This window comes from Gopherus flavomarginatus, chromosome 4 (genome assembly GCF_025201925.1).
Source record: "Gopherus flavomarginatus isolate rGopFla2 chromosome 4, rGopFla2.mat.asm, whole genome shotgun sequence".
NCBI lineage: Eukaryota > Metazoa > Chordata > Testudines > Testudinidae > Gopherus > Gopherus flavomarginatus.
The window spans coordinates 46,408,060-46,431,612 of record NC_066620.1 but is presented as its reverse complement, the minus strand read 5'-3'; the positions used below and the strand labels follow the sequence as shown (position 1 = coordinate 46,431,612).

General features: G+C 42.5%; 1 protein-coding gene across 13 annotated transcripts in view; it reads left to right on the top strand.

The window, feature by feature from the left end:
* Positions 1–23,553, top strand: part of LPGAT1 (lysophosphatidylglycerol acyltransferase 1) — a 947,911-nt gene that overhangs the window by 97,213 nt on the left and 827,145 nt on the right. For 11 of the 13 annotated variants that reach the window (XR_007774158.1, XR_007774156.1, XR_007774160.1 and 8 more), the window contains exon 7: positions 1,880–2,006. The exons of the other annotated variants lie outside the window; for them this stretch is intronic. Coding sequence is in view for 6 of the 11 variants with exons in the window: in XM_050951898.1 (XP_050807855.1) it covers positions 1,880–2,006 (127 nt within the window). In the remaining 5 variants the exon portion in view is untranslated. The remainder of the gene's footprint in view (positions 1–1,879; positions 2,007–23,553) is intronic. 13 annotated transcript variants of the gene reach the window in all.

Sequence of the window (23,553 nt, the reverse complement as noted above, 5' to 3'; positions counted from 1 at the left end):
GGCCAGAATTACAATCACTATTTGCTACCATTGGCTGGAACTCTGAAATTCCTTTTAAAAAAATGGAATTGTTTTGCAGAAGATGTTTGCTGTGTGGTTGTTTTGTTTTGTTGTTTTGTTTCTTTTTTACTAGTTTTGTAGCATGGATGAAATGTTTTGAATTTTCAAAACTATAAGAATTATTTCATGAAAATGTTTTTGGGTTTTGAATCAAGTCTCCTATTATCTCATTAGTATGATGATAAAACCTGCTTACCTTCATGCACTTTTTAAATTGTATTTTTGAGTTATTTCAGTTTTCGGGAAAGGAAAAAGGTTTTAATTTGAAAATTTGTTCATTCCTAAACTTGGAGAAGGGAATGGTCTTTCTCTTGGTCTTTTTTGCTTAAAATGTTGGATTGGGAATGTGCTATTCTGAGCCCTGCCACAAATTTCCATGCGATTTTAGTTAGATCTCTTAATCTCTGTGGTTCCATTCCCCTCTCTCTGTACATAGAGAACAGTAATACTTCCCTATCTAACAAGGGTGTCTTGAGAGTAAATTAATTAATAATTTATATATGTTCAGATAATACAGTCACGAATGCGGTAGGAAAGCCAATAAATATATAAGCTAAAAAGTTATTTAAGCTTAGGTATCTTCCCCCCCCCCCCCATCTTTTGGAGTAGTGTAGGGGAAAGAGGGCTTTTACAGAAACCTAACGCTAACAGAAATATTTCTCCTGACACGTTTTTTTTTTTTAAATTAACTTTTTTTTGTATTTTTTTGTCTGCATTGTTTGCAAACCAAATGTTGCGACTTTGTGCTCATCCAGGAGAGAGCAGCAAATTAAACTGGTCAAACTAAATGAAATACGGAATGAACTGAATGAAAAAGTAAACTGCATAAATAGCTAAATGTGACTTTAGGTTTCTAAAAATGTCAGTTTTGATAATCTATGGTGGTGCTATTTAAAAATGTAGGAAAGGGGACTTTTTTAAATTTTTTTAAAAGAAATATTGTGGCTTTCTGTATAAATACATATAAAAAGCAAAGTATCAAAACAAAGTGAAACAGTGGGCATGCTGGGACACAACGCATAAATATTGTCAATAAAAATTACACTAGTTGTTAGAGACTGTTTAGTAATTACTGTGAGATTTTGATCATATTTCTGGGATTTTACATATAATGAAATTCACCATGTCCTTAGTCTTTCTCCTGATCTACCTGTTTTTTGGGGGATTTAAGTAATGTTCGTACAGATTAAGTGATATACCGTATATATTCGTTCATGAGCCGAATATTTTTGGTAAAACAAGTTACTCATCAAAGAGTAGGGGTCGGTTTATAAATGGGTCTACACCAAAATTTGATGATTTTAAACTCTATGGAATCATTTAATTGAATATCTAATACATTGTTGTTTTATTTACCTGGAACATCTGCAGGCATGGAGCCCCTCAGCTCCCTGTGGCCGCAGTTTGCCGTTCCCAGCCAATGGGTGCTGCGGGAAGTGCCAGCCAAAGGGAGCCGCCACTTCCCGCAGCTCCCATTGGCTGGGAACGGTGAACTGTGGCCACAGGAAGCTGAGGGGCTCCATGCCTGCAGACACTCCAAGTAAACAAAACGTCCTGACCTGCCAGCGGCTTACCCTGACGGCGGGGAGCCAAAGTTTTCCAACCCCTGAAATATAGGGTCGGCTTATGAAAGGGTCATGCCGTTTTTGCTGTTTTTACCTATCCATTTTGGGGGGTCAACTTATAAACGAATGGGCTAATGAACGAGTATATACAGTAATATTAAGGAAATGTAACACTAGAATGGATGTCAAGCCAATGGGGTATAATTTGGTCTAACTTTTAACACCCCATCTTCTTTCTTCCACTTTATTCATAGAGAGCAAATCAAAAGGTCTTCAGTGGGTGATAGATACAACCATTGCTTACCCTAATGCAGAACCTATAGACATCCAGACCTGGATTCTTGGCTACAGACGACCGACAGTCACACATGTACATTACAGGTAGGAAATAAAGTTTTAGTACAGAGTTGAAATAAGGCCTAAAAATCAGTTTGAGTCCTGCACAGCACATTTCAGAATATTGGAGAGGGGTAGTAAAATATTTCAAAATACTTTCTGTATTTAGAAGTAGTTTGTCTAGTTGGTTACACACAGGACTTGGGAGGCAGTTATATGTTTCTGAATAGTGTGATGTATTGTGCTCATTGAGATTATACTCAACAACTATTAAAACTGTTCTATAGGATATGAGTTTTATCTCACTGTTTTGGTTTGTTTGCATTTGTATTGTAATTGGCTTCCCTTCTATGTTGCTCATTAAGTTTCACCTAAACCAGAGGTGGGCAAACTACAGCCCTGGCCGGCCCTTGAGCTCCCGGCCGGGGAGGCTAGACCTCGGTCCCCCTCCCCTGCTGTCCCCCTCACCAGCAACCGCAGCTTGCCGCGCCGCCTGTGCTCTGGCCCATTGCTCCTGCCGGACGGTGCGGCAGCATGGCTGGCTCTGGCCAGGCAGCGTGGCTGCGAACTCTGGCTGCTCTGAGTGGCATGGTAACGGGAGTGTGTTTGTGTTGTGGAGGGGTGGGAGGTTAGATAAGGAGCAGGGGGTCTTGGGGGGAAGTCAAGGGACAGGGAGCACAGGGCGGTTGGGTGGGGCGGAGGTTCTGGGGGGGCATTCAGGGAGCAGGGGGGTTGGATGAGGGGGGATCCTGGGGGGGGCGCTTACGGGCAAGGGTGTGGATAGGGGTTGGGACAGTCAGGGGACAGGGAACGGGGGGGTTGGATAGGGGGTGGGATCCTGGGTGTGGGTGGTCAGAGGACAAGGAGCCTGGGGGATTAGATGGGTCGGGGATTCTGAGGGAGCAGATGCGGGGGCCAGGCTGTTTGGGGAGGCACAGCCTTCCCTACCCGGTCCTCCATACAGTTTCGCAACACCGATGTGGCCCTTGGGCCAAAAAGTTTGCCCATCCCGACCGAAACTGTAATGTCCTCTTAAAAGAGGTTACAACCAATCAATTTGTTCAAGTATAAGATTCTTCCTTTAAGTAAACTTGAATCTGGGGTTATTTTGCTTGGTCATACTCTGGTTTTTTCCAGACCCGTCTTCCACACTATCAAACTCACAACAGGGGTTTTAAACAGGGTTTAAAAGAGAACTAGATAAATTCATGGAGGTCCATTAATGGCTGTTAGCCAGGATGGGTAAGGAATGATGTCCCTAGCCTGTGTTTGTCAGAGGGTGGAGATGGATGGCAGGAGAGAGAGAACTTGATTATTACCTGTTAGGTTCACTCCCTCTGGGGCACCTGATATTGTCCCTGTCGGCAGACAAGATACTGGGCTGGATGAACCTTTGGTCTGACCCAGTATGACTGTTCTTATGTTCATGATGCTACTCAATGCTCATAGCCACTGCTTTCAGCCAGGGAGCATTTGTCTTCATTAGAAAAGTATGTATTAAAACACAATCTTGAGGAATAGTGTTAACTAACTAGATGTGGACCATGACCTTGCAGTAAGGGTAGACAGGGAAAAATCAAATTCAGTATCATGCTAACTGGACCATGGCTAAATCTCAGGGTTTACCCAGAACCAGCTGATATGGTATTGAACACAACTTGTGTCTGTATGCAAACTGCTCACACAGTCAACATCATGACTGTTAACATGGCTGCTGAAAGCTGAGTTCAATTTGCATGTAATCTTTTAACCAGGGCAACCCTTTTCTGGATAAAAGCTGGTGTTAAAGGAGCTAGCAGAGTAGCATTAGGGAAATGACAGCATCCCATAAGAGCCTAGGTGGGGACATTGGTAAAAGAGAATTCCTCCTATGCTCGTCCCTTCTCTAAGGAACCACCTTAGTGAGTGAGGGAAGACATATATTTGCTGGTGACTTGTCTGGATTTTTTTTTCCAGAGAGAGAGAGAGAGAACTCAATTTTAAGGGGTGCATATGAAAGAGGAAAATTGAATAGCTTTATTTTAATATTGTTCACTTGGTCTGTTTGTCATGTCAGGCTCCTGGCTGGATAGCTCAGAAAAGAAACCTCCCCCCTAAAAGTTTTGCAGTGCACTTCCATCCCCGGACGGGCGCATGCATATGCGTGCACGCACACACAAAATGAAACCCTGACTTTGAAAGCATATAATCATTCTCCCACTTCTAAATCAATGAAGCAAAGCCAGGTATTTCACTAATGCTTGGTGTGGGGAAGGAGGGGGCACAATTCTTCTGTGAATGGGTTCATTGGAAGGAAATTGTCAATAGTGTTGTGACTTAATGTTGACTGTGAAAAAGCTATTAATCCCCGTTTCCCAGAAAAGAGAGTGCATACATATCATTGGGTAAACAGTTGACTGCAGACCAGGTTTGCACCAGCTTTGAAATGATCCTTCAAATTCAAAAGGGGGGAGGAAGAGAGATTTTGTTTACTGTTTGTTCTAATCAGTGGAATAGGTTTCCTGAAAAATTAAATTGGCATTTATTAACTACACTATCTGTTCTATTAAATGCTGTCACTGGGCTTGCCCACTGTACTGAAAACACACATGTAACTATTGTGGCAGTGTGGAGCAGCTCACAGGCCCAAGGAAAGGAGAGGTGGGGAAGATATTTTTGTAACAAGAAAAGTATCATTGTTGCTTGTGGTGGTCTTTTTGATGCACTATTCTAACAATATGTTCAATTTTAATACATATTTGGGAAATATTTAATAAATACGGACTTTAAATACAAAAGGGACTTAATGTAAACTGTTAAATAAAAGCTTCATTAGCAGAATGAGGCAAACTAGCTGCTTTTGAAGACCCCATAAGCAATAGAATTGAAATTTAGACGTGAGCTACATTAGTGTCATTATACTTAAATTTAGTTGATCTTGAACATTCATTTTATATTCTTAATTTTCATAAGATGAAACTAGATTGTAAGGATACATAATTATGGTTGGCACAAACACTGATTGCACTATAATAATTTCTCTGGGCTCTATATTTTGGGTTGAAAAACAGTCAAGCAGTTATTCTTTTGATCTTGATTGTATTGCTTTAGTCTCATTATACTCAGAGGCGCTAACTCAGGTTGTGAAGTTTATTATTGGGAGGGGCTCGAAGGTTATGAGGAAGGAGCCATAAAAAGTACCTACAGAGAGAGACAGTTTAAATATCAACATTGTTGATTATTTTGCTTTTAATTATATTATCAGATATACTTGGATGCAGTTGCAGAGGGAAATCAGTTAAGTGTTGCTGGGGCAGGAAACCATTGTTTCCAGTTCCTGAGGTTTGGACATTTGTATAACCCCGAGCTATACCTTGCACAAAAAGTGGCATTATGTCACCTTTGCTTTCCCTTGTTCTTGGGAATATCAGACATAACTCTTTGCCCTCTTCCCCCGCGCAGATAATGTACAGTCATTTTAGGCTATTGTTAGCAGCACGCAATTGGTCAGGGTTTGGGGGTGCCCTGTCTAGGTCCTATTTTCTTGTAGTCTATTCCTCCTATACCAGGCCCAGGAGATACTGGCATAGGAACTTTATAGCCATGCTATGCAACCACAATATTTAAATTAACATTTGATTTTGAATGGTACCTCATGCAATCTGATTGTATTTCATGCAATAGTTAGTGATCTAACCTGGAAAACTAGTTAACTTACCCACTAGAAATACCAATAATACTGACAATAGCCTATAGTTAAGGCTACAGTTTAGTCATGGTATTTTTAATAAAAGTCATGGACAGGTCACGGGCAATTAAAAAAAAAAAATTCACGGCCAGTGACCAGTCCATGACTTTTATATCATAAATACTCCCTAAGTCTCACAGGGAGTGGATCCTGTGGCGGCCACTGGTGGCTGCGCTGGCCACCCCAGGAGCACTGCTCAGGCAGTGCCCAGAGCCAGCTGCATCAGCTGCTGCTTGGGTGGGCCCCGGGGCCAGCTGCCTGGGTGTGGCCAGTCCTGGGGCCACCCAATAGGCTGGCAGCAGAGCTGCTCCAGCAGCGGCCAGTGTGGCTATCCCTGGCATCACTTGCTTGGGCAACCTGGGGTCAGCCGTACTGGCCACTCCAGAAGTCATGGAGGTCACGGAAAGCCATGGAATCTATGACTTCGGCAACTTCCGTGACAGACATTGAGTCCTACCCATAGTGTATCCTCATGACAAAAAGAAAATACCTGCCACCCAGAGCTCTTTGATCTCCCTTTAGATTCTTTTAGAATTACTCTGCGGCCTGTTTTTAGGATACTTTGCTTTTGATCATTTTATAACTTAAGCTTTCATTTAATAAGAAATAGTTGATCACCTGATTACAGGCAGCAGGAAGATAATTCTCTCCCATAACAAGGACTCGGTGCTAATCAGGAGATCTCAATCCTTCAGGCATGAGGTAGGAACCATTTTCATGAGGCTGGTCAATTTCTACCTGTGGGAGGCATGTTTTAATGCAGCTTTCAGCAACATATATTGTGGACAGCCTAATGATACTTGGGATTCTCTCATCCAACCAGTGGGTTTAATTATGCTTGTCCTTTACTATGCTGCAGCAAATGATGTGAAAAATGGAAATTATTGTGTGAAATAACAGTGAAGTGAATGTTGTGTTTTTGTCAGTGTCTGCATTTTTCATTGTTTAAAATATTGTTAAGGTAACTGCGACACTGGTATTCAGATAATTTCACACTTGCTGTGCGCATCAAGATGTGGGGTGGGGAGTGGTGTTATGCTAGAATTACATGATTTTGCCTTTCTAACTAGAAGAAGGGTTAACTAAGCCTCTGACCTTGTGTTTAGGGTTCTATCCTGTGAAAGTATTTCCAATAATACTTGTTTAAAAAACAACAAACAACAAAGTTTTTCTTGCAATACATAATTTGTTGCTTGTAAAGACTTATTTCTGTGAACTAGTTTATACTGGAAATATAATATAGTTTTAGGATCAGAATTCTCTATTTCATAATGTTGGAAGCTTCCTCATATTGAACTTTAATGTTCCATAGCTTGTTGGATTTTAAACCTTGAAAATTGATTAGAAGTAATTGTTGATTTTTGTTAAAATGTACTATTTATGCTCAGAGAGAGTTTGGCTCTCAGTACTTGACCTTACCCCATTCCTTCATATAGTAGTCAAAGTGAGTTCTGATGTGCACTGTTTTGGAAAGAGAGAGATTTTGCAGCCTTCATTTGGTTAAAAATTACGCTGATATTTAAAGACTGGAATAGAAGATCAGAGAAAATGATGTCTGAAAGACCTGAAGAGAATAATTAAGTAATAAAAAATTCAAGGGGATTTCTTTTGCAGTGCATACTCTAAATTATCCCATATATCTCCTTGTAATATGAGTAATGGCATTATAGGGAGCTGTAGCACTTCCAAAATGCCCCCAACTTTCCTTTTCACTTTCAGCACTGATTTAAAATGCATTTATTCTGCACAATGATATCAGGTTAATAATTTTAAATATTGACTTTTCTGAATAATAAATACAGAAGAACAAATTAGTTAAAGATTCAGAAATTCCAAGGCCAGAAGGACCACTGTGATCATCTAGTCTGATCTCCTTTATCACACAGCCCATAGGACTTCCCCTGCCCCCTAAGATGCTAAAGCATATCTTTTAAAAAACATCCCATCTTGATTTTAAAATTGCCAGTGATGGAGAACCCACCATGACCCATGGTAAATTGTTCCATTGATTAATTACCCTCACTGTCAAAAATGTACACCTTATTTCCAGTCTGAGGGAACACCAATTTCACCCATTATAGTGAGTGTCTTTTTCTCCTTGGGCATCCTCTGATCAGTGGACTGTCCCTCCACTTCTTATTTTACCTCATTCTACCATAGTGGTTCCATGGAGTCAGCCAATATTGTTACATAATTGACTGCATGGTCAAAATGAGGGACTGATACCCGCTTCTTTCCCCTCAGGATTAGAGTACGCAACCTCTCAGCCCCCATCAGCCTAGGATGGTTTTTCCCCATGACAATCACTGCTCAAGACAGTAAAGAGTAGAAGGATTGCAAGCTACTACACACAATGATTTTTCTTCCTTTCTTAAATGGTTAGTGTTCAATTTGCAACTCTCGTGGCTATTTTAAGGTGGATTTTAATTTAGAGCTAGATGATAGAGGTGTGATTCATGACTTGCTAATTTAAATTGCAATTCACCGTGCCTCAAAAATAAATTCTGCAGTTGTGGTAGAGGAGGACAGTCTTTGGTATTACATAGCTGATATTGTTGAACAAACAGGTTTCAGGCTGTAATATTTCATAAGCTTTTTCTGTCAGCAAAGCCACTGTATAAGGCAGCATCTCCCAAAGTGCTGGTAGGCACCCCCAGAACCCTCCTAACTAGCACTAGGGCAATTACCTGCAATATCCTGGAGAAACCTTATGGAATTAAGTTAAACTTTTATTAAATTAAGTTTAATACTGCTAGGCTTGATTGGATTAAAATCTAATTGTGTGTTATTGTAGAATTGTATGTAAAATTTTCTAGGATACTGACTAATGAAAATTTTGCTGTCACTTAAAAATAGTCTCTAAACTGTTGTGGCTAAAAAGCTCTCTAAAAATATAACCAATACATTGGTGTCTTCCTGAGTGTCCAGAGAGCCAGAAATAATAGCTCTGAAGTGAGAACTGAATTTGTCATTTAAATGGGTACTTTAGTTAAACATTTTAATCCAACACAAAACTTAAACTCTGACACAGAAAACACACCTATGAACACTGATGTGTCCGTTCGTAAGTACATTTTCTTCGAGTGCTTGCTCACATTGATTGCATGTTAGATGTGTGTGTGCCCGCGTGCAGTTGTTTTCTGGGCCAGCGTTAGTTGAGTTTGTTGGAATGCATAAGGTGAATATTCACCTTGCTGTTTTTGATAATCAAATATATGAAGTATAAGGGGTAATGGAGTATTCTTTGAGTGCTTGTTCATGTCGATTTGAATCAGGTGTGTGCACGCTGTGTGCATGGTCATCTGAAACTTTTTTCTTCTAGCAGTTCCCATTGGGTTTGCTAGGGAGCCCGCTGGAGTCGCGCCTTCATGGCATTCAATATATGACCCTGCCGACCCGACTGCCCCTTCAGTTCCTTCTTACTGTCCATGGCGGCCATTGGAACGGCATTCACTTGCTTGCAAGTGCTCCCTTAGCCTAGTGTCTAGTTCTTACTTTTAGTTGTTGTTGTTATGTTTGTTAGTTTAGTGATTGGGATCCTTTGTATCCTGTCAGCCCGTTTTCGGCTGCAGGGCATGCTGCAAGGCCAAGGGTTTGAGTCCTTGGACCTCTTTTTGGCAGGAAAGTGGATGCAGCTGTGGGCCTCAGCTGAGGATAGCCAACCAGCAGGCTGTCCTCAGCGGGTATAATTTAACTCTTGGGACACTACATCCAAATACAAAGAGATGCTCCCTGCGGAGTCAAGAGCGGAGTTCCCAGCTCTGGTCAAGGAGTGGAAGGCAGTCCCCAGGATGTCCCTTCAGGCCTCCCTTGACATGGCTGACTCAGTGGCACGTACTGTCTCCTCTTGGGTAGTCATGAGGAGAACTTCCTGCAGACGTCCAACAGGTGCTGGAGGACCCTCCCTTTGAGGGCACAGGGCTGTTTTCAGACCAGACAGACTCGAGGCTCCATAGCCTCAAAGATTCAAGGGCAACACTGAAGGCTCTGGGGTGCACATGCCTGTCACCTAGAGAAAACCTTGCAAGCCTTAACCCCAGCAGCAGAAGAGGCTTCATCAACCCCACCCAAGGCAGGACTGTTGCCGCCATAGGGGCAGGAACAATAGATGTAGGCCATCTAACCAGTCAGCCCAGGGCCCGGGCCCAGCTAAGCCACAGTAGGGACCCAGACAAAGGTTTTGAGGGGATGCCAGAGTATGGTGTGTCAGACTCCATACCGGATCCTTCCCCCTGTTTTCTGAACCATCTATCCCACTTCTACTGTGCGTGGTTCCTTATAACATCAGACCGTTGGGTCCTTTGCATGGTAGAGGTGGGATATTCTCTCCAATTCTGCTCTTCCCCTCTCTCCCACACCCCTTCCCTGTCCCTCTTCAGGGACCCTTCTCAGGAGCAGCTCCTTGTACAAGAAGTGCAATCATTCCTCACCAAAGGGGCAGTGGAGGAGGTTCCTCAGGAGCTAAGGGGCAAGAGGTTCTACTCCTGTTACCTCCTAATCCCCAAAGGAAAAGGGAGTCTCAGACCCATCTTAGACCTGCGAGGACTCAACCAGTTTATAGTAAAGTTGAAGTTCCGCATGGTCTCCCTGAGCTCAATCATTTCTTCCCGGGATCTGGGGGACTGGTACGCTGCCCTCGACATGAAAGATGCGTACTTTCACATAGCCATTCGCCCAGCCCACAAATATTTCCTGAGATTTGTGTTTCTATCACAAGCATTACTAGTTCACAGTGCTCCCATTTGATTTATCCATGGCCCCCCAAGTGTTCACCAAGGGCATATCAGTGGTCACAGCTTTTCTCTGCAAGGGCAGATACCTCGATAACTGGCTGCTGTGGGGGTGTTCCAGGGAGCAGGTGGAATCCCAGGTCCGGTTAGTCACAAATACCTTCCAGAGGCTGGGTCTCCTCCTCAACGTGGACAAATTGACCATGTCACCAACCCAAAGAATAGAATTCATTGGGCGGTGCTAGACTCAGTTCAGGCGAGAGCGATACTACTGGGGTCCAGATTCCAAGCACTAACGGTGCCTTCCCACTGGTCCCACTTGTCCACAAGGTGCAGCTCAAGATCTGCAGAGACAGCAAATGTGATCATGCTCGCCCCACTGTGGCCACAGCAACATTGGTACTCCATGCTTCTGGAGATGTCAGTGGACACCCAGATAGAACTGCCACTTTACCCAGATCTGATCACACAGGACCATGGTCGCCTCCTTCACCCAGACCTCCAATCCCTTCGTCTCATGGCTTGGAAGCTTCATGGGTAAACCCAGTGCTTGGATTCGGTGAAGGAGGTGTTCCTTGGTAGCAGGAAGCCTTTCACCAGGGCTACTTACCTAGCTAAGTGGAAAAGGTTCTCGTGCAGATGTGAGCAGCATTGCACATCTCCACTTCAGACATCTATACCAGTCATCCTGGAATACCTACTACATCTATAGCAGCAGGGGCTGTCAGGATCATCCATCAGGGTACACCTTGCAACCATCTGGACGTTTCATCTGGGAGAGTTGAGGCTCTCGGTATTCGTCAGCAACATGATGGGCCATTTCTTAAAGGGTTTGGAAAGGCTATACCCCCATTCTCAACCACCTGTACCTGCTTGGGATCTCGATCTGGTCCTCTCTAGACTAGTGGGAGCCCCGTTTGAACCAATGGCTACATGCTCCCTTCAGTATCTCTCGTGGAAGATGACATTCTTGATTGCCATCACTTCGACCAGGAGGGTATCTGAGTTAAAAGCACTAACCTCTGACCTGCCCACATGGTTTTCTACAAGGACAAGGTACAGCTCAGGCCTCACCTAGCCTTCCTGCCCAAGGTGGTATCTCAATTCCACATTAGAAACGGCATTTTTCTACCAGTCGTCTATCCCAAGCTTCATGCCAGTGCATGAGAGCAGAGACTTCATTCACTGGATGCCCGGAGAGCACTAACGTTCTACACTGAGTTCACAAAACCTTTCAGGAAATCGAACCAACTGTTTATAGCAGTGGCAGCCTGGATGAAGGGGCTTCCGATCTCCTCAGAGCGCATTTTGTCATGTATCACGGACTGCATCCGTACTTGCTACAACCTCACTAAAGTTCTAGCTCCACCTATTACAGCACACTCAACAAGAGCTCAAGCCTCATCCACCACTTTCCTTGCCCAAGTACCCATCCAGGAGCTCTGCAGGCAGTGACCTGGTCATCCGTGCACACATTTACTACCCACTGTGCCATCACACAACATGCCAGAGAGGACTCAGCTTTGGGCAGGGCAGTTCTCCAATCAGTGGTTCCTTAACTTCGACCCTGCCTCCAGGGGAGAGTTTGGGAGTCACCTGATTAGAATCGACATGAACAAGCATCGAAGAAGAAAAAATGGTTACTCACCTTCTTGTAACTGTTGTTCTTCTAGCTGTATTGTTCATGTCCATTCCAGTACCCACCCTTCTTCCCCTCTGTTGGAGTAGCCGGCAAGAAGGAACTGAAGGGGAGTCGTATCGGCAGGGTCATATATTGAGCACCATGAAGGCGCCACTCTGAGGGCTCTCTAGCCGACCCGACAGGAGCTGCTAAGGGAAAAGTTTCCAACACACCTGATTGGAATCGACGTGAACACCACATCTCAAAGAACAACGGTTACAAGAAGGTGAGTAACCGTTTTTTTTAAATTCCCCTTTGGTTAATTTTATGCTGCTTAAAACTTTATTTTTAAAAATTGTGTTTTGTGTAAGGGTTATATTTACCATAGCAACGTTAGTTGTAAGCTAAGAAAGTTATTGGTGAAATCACCTGTGTTATGCCATATGACATGACCCTTTTCAGTAGCTAGTGCTATGCATGTACAGTAATACTTCCATTTGGTCCTCATTCCGGGTATTGTCTGTCGCTTACCAATGCACCAGTTATCCTCTGTTAGGTCACTTATTGGCTTTACTTTTCAAGAACTTTTTTGACTGGATGTTGCACGGCTGCATTTCAATGACAACTCTTTTCTTGACAGCTTGAAATCTTTTCAGGAACAGCAATTGTCAGAACTGTTGAGAACCTGTGGAGACAGAGAGAGGCATGTGTGTGTAATAGAACAATAGATCACAGTTTAGAAAACCTGTTGTCATTGAGGTAGTTTGCAGTGTTAATGGAAAATCTGTTAGTTCTACTGTCACAATATTGGAACTGTTCCAGAAATGAGAATTCAGGTTAATTGAAGCCCAGTGAATTTGCATCTGTTTCTTTTGATTTTGTTTACTTGTTTTGAGATAGGCGGCTGGACCATTTAGACTGTTGCCAGATTGTGTGCCTGTGAAGTGTTTCAAATATATATTCTTGTAGCAGCTTCGTTTGTCCAAAAATACAAAGGTTGCAGCTATCTCATGTTCATTGCATCAGTTCTTAACCAGAAACTATTCTGAAACAGATTTAGACCCACTTACATAACTTTATTTTGCCCATTTCCATCCATCCTTTAACAGCCAACCTGATCTCTGTCACATTATACCTCCTCTTCCCTTCCCCCCCGCACAACTTCTATCCTTGGTTGGAAAGGGGAAATATTTCCTTTTGTTGTGCTAGATGATATATTGTAGACTTTTTAATGCGGTAGAGTTTCTCATTTAGACTTAGTTGAGTGGAGTTGGACCTACTAGACCATGAGTGGTTAAAGGGTAATCGAAGGTAATGATGTTGCAGGGAAACATAATGACTCCTTTAAATTGATCTTCACAGTGAGGACCAAAACATTGCAGTAATGCTATTGTTAGCTGCAGCATTTTGGATTGTTAAATTAGAATACTCTAATTTTTTTATGAATAAGGTTACTTTATAGGTAGAGAAGTTGAGTCACTGTCAAAGTTATAGGCCACTGAACAGCCTCTAGATGTTAACTTCTTTTGGTCTCTAATAACCTGGGCAAGATTCAAACCACTGACCAAGAAGCGAAAGGCTCCACATTGTGTTATTCCTTGAGCTGTGCAGCCCCCTATTAAGCGTAAATTGTATCTGTCTACCTTGTTTAACTCTGACACAACAAGCATGGTGGATAAAGAGAAGCAGTGCATAGAATTTGCTTAATCTTCAATAGAGCTGTTAAAAAAAAATAGAAATTTACAGTAAAAGTTAGCATTTTTGAAGGGTTGGAAATGGAACAACTTATCTAATTTTTTCATTAAATATATTTTTTTTAAATTGAATTTTCCTGCCCTTTTTCCTTTATGCCACAAGGTGCAATAAAATGAATAAAGTCCAGCATTATTTATTTTTTCTTTTTTCCAAATTGTAAATTTTAAAAATATCTCCATTCGATGAAAACTTAGTGGTGATGGTAAGTATCTTAGTGCTGTAGAAGAGAGGGTGAACAGTGAGATGTAAGAGTGAATTTTCATATTTTCTTGTGTGGTAGGAGGAAAGGGGTGGTGGTAGTGCGATTTGTTTCAGATGTATCTATTTCACAACTGTTTCCTCCACTTCCTTCCACTTCTCTCCCAAACAGTCTTTATGGGCTTTATTATTCAAGAGACCATGATAAGAGCCTTTTTGCCATTCCTGTTTTATTAATCTATTTTTATAATCAGTGTTTTCTGGTATAGTCTTAATTCTTGAGCTATACTGGACTATAAAAGTGGAGAGGCAGAAGGGCTGAATGATGCATCTAAAACTGATACGAGTGACATCTAAACGTTCCACTGACCCATTGTCCTTCTCATATATTTATTACATGGGAAAAAAACTATGTTAAAAGAACAGTAAAATTTGCAAAATCAAGCATTTAAACCAGAATTGAGGCTGCCTGCACATCCTTAATTCACCTCCTTTATGCATATGCATTTTAATAGTCTTTCATGATCACATTCTAATTTTTCCACAGGACCCCCGCCTCCATCAGTACACAAAATGGATGGTGCAGTATCTTTTATCATCTTTGTCCTTCAATGCATGGTCCCACTCCTGCATTACTGCACACTATCCAAACTCTTCACTGAATTCAGAATTATTCCTTTCCTCATAAGCTTTTCTGTAGTTATGACCAGAGCCCTATCTTTTGTTGCAAATGCAAAATAACATGAAATAAAATGCAGTTCAAAGTAAGAAAACTAAATAAAACGAGGGGGGAAGCACTGATCAGGTTTGGCTGTGATGGAGGGGCCACTGGGCCAGACCTGGGTGGCACTGTGTTCCAGAAGACAATTGCTGGAGCAGGGAGCCAAGCCCAGCTCCGTGGGGTAGGAACTGTTCGCTCTGCAACCCCCCACTCTCAGGGGCAGGAGGTGACCCCCTGCGGGATGGAAGGTACTGGAGGGTTGAGGTTTAGTGAGGAAGGAAGACTATGTAAGGGGGTTAGAGGAGGGGTCCCTAGGACTAATAGGGGTGCTAGACCTCAGTGGGGGAGGGGGAATATTTAAGAGAAATAAGGAAGTTGTTTGTGGGGCTCGTGGGCACTTGGGGGGTGGGATAATGTTCTGTGTATGCGCGCGCGCGCACACACACACACACACACACACACACACAAAATAAGGGGGTATGTGAGAGCTTGGGGACGAGTCCCTAGGGATAAGAGGTTGGGAAGATCTGTGGTAGTCCCATGGGATTAGTGATTTTTATGCTATTCTGATTTGTATATGGTCATTTGAGGTATTTTATTAATGTAAATGTATTATTTCTTTTTATAACATTATTTTAATGGATAAAACAAAATAACAAGAAATTCCTGAAAAAATAAAATGAAAAATTATTATTAAAATTTAAAAAGAATTTTTACAGGGCATGACTGATGAGCACCGTATTACTGGAGAACTTAGAGGGAAGGTGGTATTATTACACACATTTTACAGATGACAAACTGAGACACAGATTAAATCCAAAACTGCTGAAAACGTCCACCAATTTTGGATGCCCAATTTGAGATGTCTAGAATCTGTCTTCTTTTCAGAGTTCATAGCATAATATAGTACTCTGTGGGTATATCTGAACTGCAGTTAAAAACCTGCGGCTGGCCTGTGCCAATTGACTCAGGCTCTCGGGACTTGGGATAAGTAGTTTCTTAATTGTGGTGTAGATGTTCAGACTCTGGCTGGAAGCATAGGTGCTGACTCATGGAGAACCCATGGGGGAAAATTTGTGGGTGCTTTGCACCAACTGGCAGCTCCCCGCCCCACCTCCCCATCCCAGCTCACCTCTGTCTCCGCTCTGCCTCCGCCTCCTCCCTGGATGTACCACATGCCCGCTTTTTTCTCTTGGCTCCCAGCGCTTGCGCTGTGAAACAGCTGGTTCACGTGGCAAGCACTGGGAGGAAGCGAGGAGGAGGAAGAACGCGGCGTGCTAGGGGAAGAGGCAGGGCTGGGGCTGGGATTTGGAGAAGGAGTCCAGTGGAGCAGGGACGGGGTAGAGTTGGGGTGGGGATTTTGGAGAAGGGGGGAATGGGGGTGGGGCAGGGGTGGGGAAAGGGCAGGGCCAGGGGTGTGGGAGTGCAAGCACCCACTGGCACTGGGGAAAGTTGGCGCCTGTGGCTGGAAGAGGGGAGGGTCCCAGAGTTCTGGCTCCAGCCCAAACCTGTCTGTCTGCACCAGGGGATCTCAACCTTTTTCTTTCTGCCCCTGAAACCCCCCCCCCCCCCAACCAACCATGCTATAAAAACTCCACAGCCTGCCTGTGCCACAACTGTTTTTCTGCATATAAAAGCCGGGGCCTCATGCCCCAGGGGCCTCTGTGAAGCTATATTGCTCAGGCTTTGGCTTCAGCCCCCGGTGGTGGGACTCAGAGCCCTGGACTTCAGCCCCATGCAGTGGGGCTTTGGTTTTCTGCCCTAGGCCCCAGCAAGTCTAATGCAGGCCCTGCTTGGCGGACCCCTAAAACCTGCTTGTGGCCCCCCAGGGGGCACGGACCTCTGGTTGAGATCCACTGGTCTGTACCACAATATAAAACAGCCCTTTAGTCCAAGCCCTGCAAGCCTGTATCAGCTGGCACAGACCAGCTGTGAGTGTCTAATTGCAGTGTAGGCATACCTTGAGAGTACAGACGAGACTGTCTCCCTGCTACCTTTTCAAAAGCTAAATGTCACTGTGGCCCTTACCAAATGCCAGAGCATCTACTATAGTTGAGAAGAGCAATTGGAGGGAGAGGTGAGCTCAGCCCTGTAGCCTTGAGCTGGATCATGCTTAGTTTGTATGGACTGTTTGAAGAATTTAGCTTTCATACTCCGAGCCTCTACTGCAGTCGTCCCCAACCTTTTCGACTGGCGGGCGCCAGACGAAGGACCACTGCGGCGGTGGAGCACGCGCTGAAATGCCGCCGAATTTTGGTGGCATTTCTGCGGCGACACCTCTCGATGATGCCGCTTGCCATCGACAAGCCACGTCCTTGAGAGGCATCCTTGCCGAAATTCGGGAGCGATGCCTCTTGATGATATCACTTGTTGGTGACAAGCATAGTCATCGAGAGGCGTCCCCGCCGAAATGTTGCTGAAATTCGGCAGCATTTCAGCGGGTGATCTTCCGGGGTCCAGGACACGGGTGCATTAAGATACCCCTGCGAGTGCCATGTTGCCCATGGGCACCTCATTGGGGACCACTGCTCTACTGAGTTGTGGTAAATGACTGTTTTCAGACACGTATAACGTCGCTATATTTGGGTGGATTTTCACAGAGATGACAAAAAAACACCTTCCTGTCAAATGTAGTGAGGGGTTTGCCTTTTTCAAGTCCTTACTTCAAAGTGTGAAGATGTTACAACTGTTTTAGCTGAGAATTTTTATCAATTTTTTGACACTGGCAAAATAGTGTATTTTTCTCTAACCTTGTTCTTGGAAACAGTTGAACAATTTGTTGCTTGCTGAAACTTTTTAAAAAATAAAAAATCAGACTAAGGCAGACAATTTCTGCCTGAACTTTTTTTTTTTGGTAAAATTATAAGCAACTGAAAACCGGGTATTACAATGGAAAACATAGGGCAACCTCAGCTACAGCTGTAACTGCACCTCTGTCCTGATATAACGCGACCTGATATAACACAAATTCGGATATCTGCGATAAAGCAAGTTCAGTATAACACGGTTTCGCCTATAATGCAGTAAGATTTTTTTGGCTCCTGAGGACAGCGTTATTTCGAGGTAGAGGTGTACCAGGAACTACTACAAACCTATGAAAATCCACTAGAAAGGTTCATTGTTTTCTCTTGCTTTCTCAATCTGATATTTATGACTTTGCTCTTGAATTCTGATATGCACAAATATCTCTAGGTTTGTGTGTAGGTATTACAGTGATATACGCAGTAGAAATACATAGAAATAACTTGAATGGCTTTACGTAAAAATTAAAAAGAGCTTGGAGGTGTGGGTAACAGGACTTTTTCTGCAGTTCAATAGTGCAATATTTTTCAGTGTAGTCTCTTACCGACCTGACCTTTAGATGTTGCCAAACCAATCTTTTATTTTAGTCACTGCTTTGGCATTCTTCAGCTAGTCTCCTTTGAGCACCTCAAACAACAACAGCAGAATTCTCCTTTGGTGCCTTACTCACTGGCACATTTCAGTCTGTCGAAACCCAAGATTGATTAATATTGGGAAAAACTGGCTAGGAGGTTTCTCTTTGTTACTATTTACCATTTTCTGTCCTGGCCTGCATGTGTACCATTATTTCTTGTTATGCCCACATCTGTCTTGGTTAAATACACAGCCCATACCACTGTGTCACCATTTCTGACTGTGTGCCTGCTATCATACCACACTGTACATCTGGAACAACTGTTCAGTTAATTATGCCAAGCTCCTTCAGTTTCCTTTTTTAAAAAATATGTGCCTATATATCACATCCACAGATGAGGTTCAAACATTGTTTTGTGTTTTCCCCGCACTGTATTTTATCTGCCGTGTCCCTGAAAGTAGTAAGATCTGTGGAGCAGATCTATTGTTTGGCACAGTTCATCTGCTGTTTAACATCATGTATGTTTACTAATTAAGAAAAAATAAGCTAAAATCATGACTAATTCTGTAAATTCTTGGATCAGCTTTCTTAATGTAAATAATATATGGTATAGAAGTAGGGACAGTAGCAAGGGGAGGAAAATGTGAATTTGTGTATATAATGAGTGTGTTTCTCACAATGAGGTGCTGTTGGAAAGTACACTCATTCGTTTTCTTCTTTGGCAATTTGCTGGAGAACATAATCTAAAGAAGTAACATCACTTTTGAAGAGACTGTGCTTTGTCCTTTCGGCTGCCTTGAGGGACTAATTTTTTTAGCAATAGGTGAAATTAATACTTGCACCAAATGGACCTTTTTAGAGATTAGCACTTTTTTCTGTTCACCCAGATTAATGTTTACAATTTCAGAATTATAACTGTGCCTGGTCCTTCCTACTGCCCACGTCCCCCCTTCCCCCCCACAAGTGGTGGTCTTTCGTGAACTGAACATGCCATTGTCAGCCTTGCCAAGGTGTGTTTGCAACAAACCTCACTCTCATCCACGAAGAAACATGAGAAGAAAATAATTCCTTCGCTTGTTTGCATTCCCTCTCCCCAGATTATTTATACTAGTTGGATTACTAATAGATTGCTTTATTCGGGAAAATTGAGAGTGGACAGCTGCAAATGATACAGTCCTTCCATCTGATCAACACTGTCTTGCATTTTATCATTTCCCCTAAGTGCTACTGCTAACAAAATACTGTTCTGAATAGCTTCAGAATATTAGCCAAAATAGATTAATTTATAGTGTAATATCACTTTGACACACCCTTTCGCAAGCAGTATTTGCTGGTAATGTATATACAGGTGATTTTTTTCAGTGTGTATTATACTTTTTGATCAGATGGTGCAAGGGAAATATCCTGGAGACACATAATTCAAAGCCAGCCTGTTCCTAGTTATCTTGTCAATATGCAATCATCACTTTTTTTATAACATATAATTGTAATTTTATACTAACCTCTAAACTACTAGAGTTTTCATCCCATAAAGACAACTACGTTGGTATAATATAGGTCACAGCTGCTGCTATTGCCAATGAGATTGTCTCATCATAACCATTAAAATCAGGCATCTGTATTTTTTCCATAGAAGCTGAGCTGATACAATGTGGAAACCATGTAAATTCGCAAAACTGTGTGATGTCAAACCAGTCTGCTGTGCCCTTTGTTGCTCTAACTAAATCTTAGTGGTCATGACTGAGATTTCACAGTGGTTTGGGCCACTCTCCTCTAAATGGGTTCAAAATTTTTGCAGTAAATAAGCACATCCAGTTTGCTGGTTGTACACCTTTTGTAAACTTTCCTGTCAGGTGACCACCTACAAACCACTTGTCACTGATCAAGTCTGAGTTCTATCTGCACCGTCCATTTTATTGCTTTTTAAATGAATTGTTGAAACAGTGAGCAGTTTTATAATTTAGCAAGAGCAGAAGAGAGTATGGAAGCCTAAGAAGGGAGAATGAATAGATAGTGAAAAGTATTTAGCAGACAGCTTTTTCAAAGATGGATTTTTCATATTTGGAAGTTTAAATTGTAGGAGAGTTCTGCTTTGAATTATTGCATCTCATTTAGATGGATCTTATTTGGTTTTCCTTGGCTAGTGTTGCTGAAGACATCTGACATCATGCCTATGAAAATGATTTGGCACCTTTTAAGAACCTGTAGTATTCAGAAAAGTAAGCATTAAGCTGAGTAGCCTGAAATCATTAATTTAACCTGGTCATGATAAAACAAAGCTGTTGATTTTATATTAGGAAGCTTCCCCCTCAAGCCATTCTTGCAGATAGGGCAGAACTTGTGCTGTAAATGCTTTTTCCTTGAAACCTACTGAACGTTTTTTAGGCTACTTTACTTTTAGCCTTTGGCAACATAGCTGTTTTTTGGCCTGTTTTGTTTGGTTTGGGTTTCTGCTGAATTTTTCCCTGATAATGATAATAGACTAGAATAGAAAAAAAATGTACGAAATAGGCTTTCACTTGCTTTTTCCTTGTATTTTGCTCCTGAGGGAATTCTGTGCCAAATAATTAAAATTTCTGCACACAGTATTTTAAAATTCTGCATATTTTATTTGTCAGAACAACTCAACATAATCATGCTAGTTTCCATTAATTTGGTAATTTATTTCAAAATATCTGTCAACAAGTATGTCTTAAACAATACAGACAGCAAAAAAGATTCAGGAAATGTTTTTTAACAAATAAATTCCGTATTAAGCATATTAATGCAGAACTTTGAGTAATTCATTTAAACTAAAACACAGATGTATTTTCACACACCCCTCAAAAGCAGTGCAAAGGCTTAGGGGAATCAGTGGTAATGGAGGAGCTGAGGGAGAGGGAAGCAATTGCTGGAAAGGAGCCTGAGAGTAAACGTGGAGGGTTGTTGGCTGTGGGTGGGAGAAGTATGAACAGGTTTTTTGTGGGAGGAGGGAGTGTCATGGAGTTGGGGAGCCTCTCCCATGCAGACTCTGGCTGACCCCTTAGCCTCTCCCATTCAGTCAGGCACATCTGCCCTGTGCATGTGTCCCTGCACCTCTCCCCCCTGCCCCCATGTGTCCTGGCACCCCCACTCAGCCCCTGCCCCAGTGTGTCCCCTTCCAATAGCCCTTCTGAACTCCAGTCTATGTGACCTCCCCACCCCCAGCAGCCCCAAAGGCAGGGTGCTGTGAGGAACATAGCCTCCTCTTCTCCCTATCCGCAGCTGGGATTGGCTGCCCTCTGTTCTAGTGCCACAGCAGCCCTGGTGGGCGAAAGGCCTAATTGCAGCGCCTCTCAAGCAGAATGTATTTTCTGCCGAGAATAAAAACTGCAGGGGGGGTGGCGTGGGGAATATGAACAGGATGCAGAATTTCCCCCAGGAGTAGTATTTATTTGATTAGTCTACAGAAGATTTTGGCTTAAAAAAAAAATCCAAAACACCAACTCAAGGCACTTCCCCTTGGGAGACAGCAGTTTTAGACACTGTGCAGTGAAGTGCAGTGATCTAGCAGATGAGATCATTATTAAAGGCCAGCTGCTACATAGTTTGGTGTGATGGAGTTGCCTTTGCAGATTATTTATATTGCTCAAAACCAAGGACCGTTCTAATCAGATTTTAATTCACTGTGCATCCAACAGGAATTTAACTAGCAACACAGTAAGGATTAATCTAGGAATCCTAATTAAGATAGCAAAAAGAATCCCAGATTTGTTAAAGTATCCAGTCTCCATTATGGCATTCATTCCTTAAGCTTTATCTTACTAACAAGGTCTGCTATGCAAAACTCAAAATCAGCTTTATAAATTCTGCTCTTCTGAGACTGTTTGCGGAATGAATGGTAGGTGTTTTTTAAATTATTTTAAGAGGTTATTTGTGTAAATGAATGTAGACTAAGGCTTTGTCTACACTTACGGGGGCGGAGGGGTTGACGTGCGGCGATTGATGCATCAGTAGTCGATTCAGTGGGTCTAGTGAGGACCAACTAAATGCAGATCGCTCTCCCGTTGACACCAGTACTCTACCTGAACAAGAAGCTTAAGGGGAGTCAATGGGAGAGCATCTCCAGTTGACATTATGTAGTGTGGACCCCGCGGAAGGTAGATCTAAGTACATCGACTTCAGCCACGTTATTCATGTAGCTGAAGTTGCATAACTTACATCGATCTCCCCTGTAGTGTAGAGAAGGCCCAAGAGAGCCATTGTTAGCTAAGGAATATGATGCCACTAATTATAGTAAGCTGAAAACAAGTTGAAGGAGAGGTGAAATAAGTGTGTACAACAATACATTTGTGTAAGGTGTAATTCTTATAGCATAGTTTTAGGTGTTTTTTGTATTCCTTTTTTTTTTTGGCAATACTTTTGTATTACCACAGCGTTGTGGACTATGACCCCACTATAGTAGGAGCGGTACAAACATAGAACAAAAAGATAGTCCTTGCCCCAAAGAGCTTATAGTCAATTATTTTTATTATCTATTGGGATGCTTTTTAGACTGTGTGATTTCAACTACCAAGAATATGGCAGAGAAGGAAAATGTCCCAGAATAACTCAAATCCCCCAGCCAGGAAGGATTTGCTTATCTCTTCACGGAGGGCACTATGAGACAGAAAACATAGGTTGTGTTGAATCCAGTCCCTCAGACCTTGTCTGACATCTTCAATGCCAACAATGAAGCTATCAACAAAAGATTACGTAACAATATACATTAATCCCACACATTGACCATAAGATTGGCTCCAGCAACACAGGGTGAAGGTTCAGTGCTTGAAGTAGTATCTTAAGGATTGTATTTATTATTCAGAGTTCCCAGGTAAATTAATCCTTTAAAAACAGGACACAGGCCTGCTCTACACTGGGGGGCGGGGAGGAGAAATCGACTTAAGATACGCAACTTCATCTACGAGAATATCATAGCTGAAGTTGATGTATCTTAGGTCGACTTACCTTGCGTCCTCACAGCACGGGGTCGACTGCTGCTGTTCCCCCGTCAACTCCGCTTCTGCCTCTCACCGTGGTGGAGTATAGGAGTTGACAGCAGAGCGATCGGGGATTGATCACTACCCTCCGATCCGGCAGGTAGTGTAGAAGCACCCACCATTAATACATTGGGAATGTTGTGTTGATTTGATACCTTAGTTTGTATTTGGGCAAAAATCCTGAACTACACTTTTTTTAAATGGCTACCTGAAGTATTAGGATTATTGAATTTCCATAAACTTTTGCAGTTAGAATGGGTGACACTTCACTTTACCATTTATCCCAATATAAAGACAAAAATGCACCAAAACAATTCTTATTCCCCGGCAACACTTAATCTGAGAAATAATTTCAAAAACATCAAACTCTGGAAGAAATATTATTATACCAAAAATTAGTTAAGGTCTATCCAGATTAAGAACTGGTTAAAAAGAGAAACTGTTTTGGAAGTGAAACAGACAAGACT